Raw genomic sequence first — 9062 nt, 5'->3', positions numbered from 1 at the left:
AAATAATGCTATTAATCAATATAATTAATAATTAATTAATTGATTAATAAGGTGCTGTCGTTGCCCTGATGATCACAGTGCATTTACTTAGTAAACAATTTACGCATTAAAATAATTAATAATAATAATAATAATTAACTAATTAAATATTTTAATGCACTTTGTTCGCAGGGCATTAATGAAATTGTGTACCGGTAAATTAATTACAATGTATACTTTTACAATTAGGCAGCTCTCTCTCTCTCTCTTTCTCTTTCTTTCTTTAACTGTCTTTGTTTTGTTTTACTTTATTTAGATGTACTTACTACCTCTTCTCTGTACTTAATATTAATTAATTTGTTGGAGAAATCAAAATTTTTTTTTAAATAAAAATATTTTTTTTTTTTAATTAATAAGCGATCTCGATCTCGTTATACGGGAAAAAAATGTATCCGATTCTTGTAAGTTAATCTTATCAAGATCTCGTATAATAATAATAAATATGATAGTAAAAACAATAATTATTATAATATATATTTAAAATTGTATTTAATCGAGTGGATATAGATACTCACGCAAACGTTTTATTCATTACTATCAAGATTTTTAAATCTAAATAGATTTATTTACGCTCGTGCGCCCAATTTTTTAGTTTAGTTGAGGTAAATTAATTTTTTTTTTAATTTATAATAAAACCCGTAAATAAAACGCTTTATAAAATATATAAGATATTGTTGATTTATTTTATTACTATTATTTATGTTTTATTTTTTGATACCGAAATTAACCGACGTCTAATAATTTTTTTATTTTTTTTTAAACAATAAATTATAAAAAAAAAATATTTTTGAAAATCGCATCTGTAGTTTTTTTAAATTTTCTACATGTGTATATTTTTAGTTTTTGTTTCTTTTTGTAATTTATTTTTTGGAAAAAAAAATCGGAAAATTACTAATTGTCTGCTAACTTCTGGATCATTTTATTTTATGAGTTTGAATGTAGCAGACATCATACAAATTTAAAATTATTAATGAATAAATAAAATGAAATTTTCAAAAAGTGCGCATTTAAAAAATTTTGAAATTGATAAGCGCATTTTTTATAAATATTTGATTTTAAATTATTTACTCTATTTATTTATAATTTCAAATTTGTCTGGTGTCTGCTACATTCACACGCATTTTATTTTTATATATTTAAGTAAAAGGTAAGTAATAATTTTTTTTTTGTTTTTCATAAAACTCTCGATATATGAGAACAGTATTGAGTTTCAGAGAATAATAAAATCAGGATCATGATCACTTTTACTGATTTCTACTTTCAATTTAACGAAAGTGATATTACAATATCCAAGTATATGAGTATAATTATTAAATTTATAAATAGATTGTTATGAAAGCCGGTAACTTTGGTCGTTTTGTATCGTTTTATCGGTTGATAGAATAATAATAATGATAATGATGAATAAATAAAATCTTACTCACCGGTCGCTGGTTTTTCCTGGTAACTGCAGTGATGATAAAGTCGTTGGTTTCTTCAGGTAATCCATTAAAAAGGCCACTGAGCACTGAACACTTGTTTACTTATTTAGTTTTTTTAATTAAAATTTGTCAATTATTTGAATTCAAATATGCGATTAAAAATTTTTTTTAATAAATAATTTTTTTATTTTCATGGCTAAAAAATGGATTGTAACTGAAATTTAGTGGATAAATTAATATAGCAACTCAATAAACGTAAAAATAAAACAATTTTTAATAAATTATTGGTGCAATAAATGTAATTAGTAATAGATAAGTAATTGATATTTTGTTTATTAAATTATTATTGTACTCATGAAGCCGCTAAGAACTCAGTCGTCATATAATTCTGCGGGATTCATAATTTAAATTTTGAATTCAAAACTAAGATTTAAAAAAAAAAAATTGATTCTAAATTATACAGCCCAAATTCTTAATCACTCTCTATAAATTTAACAATTGATTTTTCTTTTCAAACTGTACTTAGTGAAGACAGTATTACAGCTATCGAGCAAAAGATAAATAAATTTTGAATTTACGCGGTCATTATTTAGCAAACAAGTTATAGAAGTTAAAAAAAATAATTTTGTCTTTACGTTTAATTAATTGTTGCTTAATAATTTCTTTATGTTATCACTTAAATTTGATTATCAATAAGTACTGATTGTAAGAAAAATAAAATAGAAAATAAAAAAACGGTTATTTATTAAATTCAAAGATGGCGATTTGTCTCGGCGACAAGTTCCCGCTTTTTTCGCTACGCGTAAAAATTTAATTAAACACTTTTACACACTGTAAACATTTCACTATTCAAAATATTCACTACACTCACTTGCACTTATTAATTTGTATGAAATACTACCGGTAAAAAAAAAAAAAAACCAATAAATGAATTACCGGGAATTAGCACTGACACTGCACTTATCACCACCACTAACACTTTTATTTTTCTATAATTTACTAAAATAAATTCACGCACTTAATTGTCATTAAATAGTAACTATTTATTATATAATTAATTTGATATATTATTTATTCCAACATAGAAATGTTCACTTCGAAATCTAGACCATGACTAGCGTCTGCTAAAATTTTAGTTCTCCCAAAAGCCACCAGAGTCGGTTACAAATTTTCAAAAACTTTAAATTTTATTGGCAGAAATTTCACGAATCTGAAGTTAGCAGACAATTAACAATTTTAAAATTTTTTTTTAACAAATCATTTACAAGAAAAAAAAAATCAGAAGTTTGCACATGTAGAAAATTAAATTAACTATAAGGTAAAAGATCTCGCACCCGACCAGAGAACTAGTACTCGATCACTCCATGTATTTTTATATCTGTAGGTAGTAAAATTTAGTAAATATAGATAAACAAATACATGAGTGATCGGGTACTTGTTCCCTGATCGGGTACTGGGTCTCTTACCTTCGATGCAATTTTTAAAAATCTTTTTTTTATAATTTATCGTTTCGAAAAAAACAAAAAAATAATTAAATGTTGGCTAACTTCCGTATCATTAAATTTCGCTAACAGATTTAATAAGAAATTGATTAGGTCATTTCAAAATTTAAAAAAAGGAATAAAACGAACAAATGAATTACCGGGAATTAGCACTGATGCCAGCACTCATCACCATCAACACTTATATTTTTTACTTTTATTTGTATCACTAATTCACGAATAAATTCACTCACTCCACTGTCATCAGATAATCTCTAATTATTCAATATCTTATTTAATTCAACATAGATCAGTTACAATGTCTTTAAAAAATTACGATTGCCCGAAATATTCACTTCGAAATCTACACCATGACTAGCGTCTGCTAAAATTTTGATTCCCCCAAAAGCCACCAGAGTCCGTTACAATTTTTCAAAAACTTTGAATTTTATTGGCTGACAAATCGCTAACAGATTTTCTAAGGAATTATTTGATTGGGTAATTAAAAAAATTTTAAGCCAATCACTTCAATAGAAATTTAGAACTAAAAATATTTATCACTCACTTGCATTTATTAATTTATTCGAAACACTATCGAAATTTAAAAATAAAACGAACAAAAAAATTACAGAGAATTCGCACCGACTCCGGCACCTCTCATCACCAACACTTATTTTCACTTTAATTTGTATCACTAATTCACTCAAATAAATTCACTCTCTTCACTGTTATCAGATTATCACTTCTTCGACAATTAAATTCAATATTTTATTTATTTTAGCGTAGATCAGTTCCAATGTCTTTAAAAAATCACAATTGCCCGAAAGATTCACTGCGAAATCTAGACCATGACTAGCGTCTGTTAAAATTTTGATTCTCCCCATCGCCACCAGAGAGGGTTACAAATTTTCAAAAATTTCAAATTTCATTGGTCGAAACTTCGCTACAGATTTAATAAGAAGTTATTTGATTGGGTCTTTTCAAAATTTTTAAACCAATCAGAGGCTTTGTTCAAAAGAAAATTTGCCAAAAAAAACTAGATGCTTCTCCTACCAAATTCACTATTATTCTCTAGTCATTAGTGCATTTTCACAGCCATTGTTCGCGTCTACGTGCTAGTTTCATTCAAAATAATATTAAATAATAATTCAATGGCATTTTAAATTAATGAATACACTAAAATTCTTTTTTTTAATTGAATTAATTAAAAATGATGACATATTATTAAATAAAATATAAGTACAGTGTAAAAAAAAGTGCGGGAAGTAAACAATAGCTTCCAAATTTTAATATAAAAATAAAGTGTTAAATAATTAAAAAGTTTAAAAAAAAGTGATATTAAATCAAATAAATTATTAAAAAAAAGTGTCAGTGAATTAGTGAAGTAAAAATTTTATTTTATTTTAGCGACTAAGTGAAGTAAAATCGATCGATAAATTCTTGGAATGAACTGGAAGTTTAAGTTCTCGGAATTTCTTTCTTCTCTAATAGTTTTATTTTTATTTTTAACTGCCTCAATAATAAAAATAATCAAATGAATTTAATCGTTTATTTCTAAATCACAAATACATTAATACTAAATATTTGTTTAATTTTTTTTAAATAATTAATTAATAAATAATGATTGTGAAATTAAAAGACAATTAACAATTTTTTGATTTTTTTTCAATTAATCAATTAAAAAAAGAACTAAAAATATGGACATGTAGAAAATTTAAAAAACTATAAGTGCAATTTTTTGAATTATTTTTTTTTTATTTTGATATCAGACTAAATTAACTTACGCATCAAGTTCTACATTCTTCGGCCATTTTGTTTTGTTGAAAAATATGATCCTGAAGTTAGCAGACAAAAATTTTTGAATTTTTATTTCAACGACTTAATTTTAAAAAAAGTAAAAATAAAAATATACACATGTAGAAAATTCAATAAACTATCAGTGCAATTTTTTCAAATATTTTTTTAAAAATAATTTATTGTTTAAAAAAAAATTCAAAAATTATAAGACGTCGGCTAACTTCAGTATCATGAAAAAAATCAATACCTCAGTTTGATATTCAAGATATCGGAAATATTGGAATCAATATTTCAAAATCGCCATAATCGTTGTGTTTAAATAAATAAAATACAAATTTAATGAAATGCTAAGTAAATATTTATTAGCAAGCAAAGTGTAGAAAATGAGTAGTGTCATTTAATGATAAGTAATAATAATAGAGAATATTAAAAATAAGTAAACAAGTGTTGAGTGTTCTCTTATATTCGACTTCTTGAAGAAATCAACAATTTTGTCAACAACAAGACAAGTCATCGACCGGTGAGTTAATTTTTAAAAATGAATTAAAATAAGACGAGTGTGAATGTAGCAGACATCAGACAAATTTAAAATTATAAATAAACAGTAAATAATTTTAAAAATACACTTATTAATTTAAAAATTTTTTAAATGCCCATTTTTTTTTAAGTTTTATTTTATTAATTATTTACTCTATTTATTAACCATTTTTAATTTGTCTGATGTCTCCTACATTCACACTCATGAAATAAATACTAAGCAATATTAAAATATAAGATAATTGCTCTTCATAATCCAGTTTATTACTATAAAAAAAATACATTACAAAATACAATACATATACAGTAATAATAATATAAAAATAAAAAATAGCCGATTACAGATTATTATTCAGTACCATCATCTCAATAGATGAATTAAAAAGACGTAAAAAAATATGATACTGAAGTTGGCAGACGTCTAATAATTTTTGAATTTTTTTTATAACGACAAATTATTAAAAAAAAAATATTTGAAAAATTGCACCTACAGTTTTTTGAATTTTCTACACGTGCATATTTTTATTTTTTTTCTTTTGTAATTAATTTGTTGAAAAAAAAAAAATCCGAAAATTTTTAATTGTCTGCCAACTTCAGGATCATAAAAAAATTAATAATCATAATGATATTTACCATCACAATATTAATAATAGTTATAAAAAAATATTTATTGAAATCGATCTGATAGTCTGACTATCGTAGTCTCCATCTCGCTCTATTTGATAAAACAATTTAATTATTTAACCTTATCATTAAATTTATTAAAAACGGTATTTTTTGTTGTCTTCTTGTCGGTCGAGACGTTGTTGGCTCAAAAGTTGCGTTTCTTTAGGTGGTTGCTGATCATGTGCCGCTTCCTCCTGTCAATCAGCGACAAAAAAAATTTAAGTACCGTAAAATCGAGCAGTATATAATTTAAAATAAATAATGTGGAATAATAATAACCTGTTGCTTTTTGATACCAGCGTAAATAAGGTCGAGTCCTTTTTGGATTTCTTCACTGACAGGTGGTGGTGTTGGGATATGATCACCAATCGCATGGAATCCAGTTTCGTCAGCGGTGTAAGTTACAGAAATTAATTGACCTTCAGGACTTGTGTAAGAGTAACTACCCGACTGTACAAGAGTATCAACCTTGTCTTCGCCCTCTCCTGTAGATCTTATGTATCCACTCTCTTCAGCAATTATGTTGTTGCCGGTTTCATAGCTGAGTAGATTAGATAAAAAAATTATAAAGTCAATAGGTTACTTCAGGTAACATGTAACATAAGCCGAGTAATGAGTAAAGCTTATGTCGGTTTGTACGGAGATAGGGATTGTTTAAGCTATAGTTCAAGGATCTTCTCTTCTTTTACATACAGAGGAGTGGTATATAAACAAGTAAAAGAAGAAGAAGAAGAAGAAAACACACCCATTGACTTTTACCTTGTTCGGTATGTTCCATCATGCTCCTGCTCTTTGTTCCACTGCAAAATTGGAATATAAGTTGTTGTAGAATATTGCCTGTCATTTATCTGTGACCTTTGTTGTTCATCGTCTTGATATTGTTGTTGCTGTTGTTGACGGCCCTGATTTTGGTACTGATTTTGGGCTACTGCTGCACCAGCAATTACTAATAAAATCTAAAAAAAAAAAAAATTTATTGAGTATTCTGAAATTATTTTATGATACTGAAGTCAGCTGACGTCTAATAATTTTTGAATTTTTTTTGAAACGATAAATTATAAAAAAAAATATTTCAAAAAATTGCACCTCTAGTTTTTTTAATTTTCTACATGTGCATATTTTTATTTTCATTTTTTTTTTTAAATTAAGTCGTTTAAAAAAATAATTAAAAAATTATTAATTGTCTTAACTTCAGGATCATAATTATTTTCAAGCCTTCTGGAATATTCGTAGAGAATTAATAAATAAATTTTTCGAAAATGAAAACTACTTAATATCCACAGCACTATTTATTTAAATTTGAAATATTTAAAATAATAATAATTAATAAAATCTACTTAATTTTATTACCAAAGTTAACTTGACGTAATAAAAATATAATAAAGGGAAAGTTAAAAATAAAAATATTTTAAAAGCTTTAAAGAAGATTTCAAAAAATGAAAGTTATTCTTGATGAGTAGTTCATATGATCATAAAAATATGCAGAGGGGTTTTAAAAAAATTTATATGTAATATATAATGTTTAAATTGATAATAAATAACGGAGATAAATAAATCCGCTCGTTCGCGGATTCAGGAAAGCTCAGCTATATACTGCACTGTATTAAACAAACATAGTAGAGGATATATAATAGGATTATGTAATATACATTATGGAATACAAAGTATATGGCATTATAAATGTTCCGCGATGACTCGTAACCTCCTACTATGACTTCCCGGTTGAGTTTGGGTAGTGCAGGGTATTAATCTCTGCAGGCCACACCGGAGATGAGTGAAAGTTAGAAGTAAATGCCAGCGTGGGTCATTTAACTCGTGACCCGCTAACCCATCGGCCCATAGCCATACAAACATACATCCATTTAAATTGTCTTGTATTTACCCATCCCTTTTGCTGAAATATTTATTAGCTCGTTGTTTTTTTTTAAATTTAAATGGCTCGCCGCGTAATTCTTATCTCATTACAAGTCTTGTTAAACTGTTGCCACTTAAACCTCTAGATAATATCAAATACATGGATTTATATAAGAGAATTGTATTTGTATTGAGTGTGATTTATTAATGGAGAAATGGACGAAGTTATCACGCGAAACCATCTCCTTTAATCAAACGCCGATCTGTATGTTCATTTACATTCTATTGTTTTTATTTTATTTTCCCTATTTTATGTATCGGATTTATGAATCTATTCTTGCTAACTCTCACTTTCTTTACTGATTAATTATTTTTTTTTTATTAATAGAATATTTATTTAAATTTAATCCGACAATTAACAATTCATCTAGTGTTAAATTAATTACGACTGTTATTTAATTGAATTTATAAATTAATCAACATAATTATTAAGTAACAAATTTATACAATTGATTAAATTTTTTTTCGATAAATAAATAGTATTTTTTTTTGTAATAAATTCATACAATTAATTGAGTATTTTTTTTTTAATTAAAATTTTAGTTGAAGTCAAATTTTTTAGTTTCAATACAAAATAATTTTATTTAATATGAATAAAATTAAAAAAAAATGAACTTACAAAGAATCTCATAGTGTATCCTCAGAGCTTGATCCCACAAATTAAAAAAAAAGACCGTGAGTAGGCTGTAGTAAAAATAAATAAAACCGTGAGTTGATACGAAAGATCAGTTTCGTAACAAAAAAGTAACCAGCGAACTGCAAAGAAGCAACACTGAACTGTGTTTTTGATCAGGAAAGAAATCACCTTTTATACTTACTCTCACTTTATCCCTTCTTCGGAAGATCCATGAATTACGAAGGTAAATGTATATGGATTACATAGAGGTCGACGCCTATGTGTGCTCTTCTCCCATCCCCGGGTTATCCCTCTACTCTTATATTCTCATCCTAGATGAATAATTTTAGCCATAAGGATAAACGCCTCTGTAATTTGCAGCATCATCAGTCCCAACATAAACAGCAGCACAAATATTTATCGTTACTCCAACGCATACTTGCAATACTTAGCATTTTCCAGACCCGACCACCTTTAGGCGCATCAAATAAAATCCATCGTCAATCAAATGTCTCGTTATTATTCTACATCATTTACTTTCATATATATATGTATATACATATAACTCCATTTATTACTTATGTCTAAACC

The 9062-nt window shown here is 26.2% G+C and overlaps 2 protein-coding genes across 2 annotated transcripts in view; one reads left to right on the top strand and one right to left on the bottom strand.

Moving 5' to 3' along the window:
• The first annotated feature begins 5106 nt into the window (after window positions 1-5106).
• LOC130668653 (uncharacterized) overlaps window positions 5107-9062 on the top strand; it is a 39947-nt gene continuing 35991 nt past the window's right edge. Inside the window, exon 1 of the mRNA XM_057471040.1 lies at window positions 5107-5258. The gene's annotated coding sequence lies outside the window, so the exon portion shown is untranslated. The remainder of the gene's footprint in view (window positions 5259-9062) is intronic.
• Window positions 5515-8639, bottom strand: LOC130668669 (endocuticle structural glycoprotein SgAbd-2). Its single transcript, XM_057471064.1, has 4 exons — window positions 8475-8639; window positions 6701-6897; window positions 6221-6482; window positions 5515-6135 (listed from the first exon to the last, which is right to left on the bottom strand). The coding sequence occupies exons 1-4, from the start codon at window positions 8484-8486 to the stop codon at window positions 6037-6039; spliced, it is 570 nt and encodes a 189-aa protein (XP_057327047.1). The 5' UTR covers window positions 8487-8639; the 3' UTR covers window positions 5515-6036.

This window comes from Microplitis mediator, chromosome 5 (genome assembly GCF_029852145.1).
Source record: "Microplitis mediator isolate UGA2020A chromosome 5, iyMicMedi2.1, whole genome shotgun sequence".
NCBI classification, from domain to species: Eukaryota; Metazoa; Arthropoda; class Insecta; order Hymenoptera; family Braconidae; genus Microplitis; species Microplitis mediator.
Note: the sequence above shows the minus strand (reverse complement) of the source record. Positions and strands in the feature narration are given on the sequence as shown.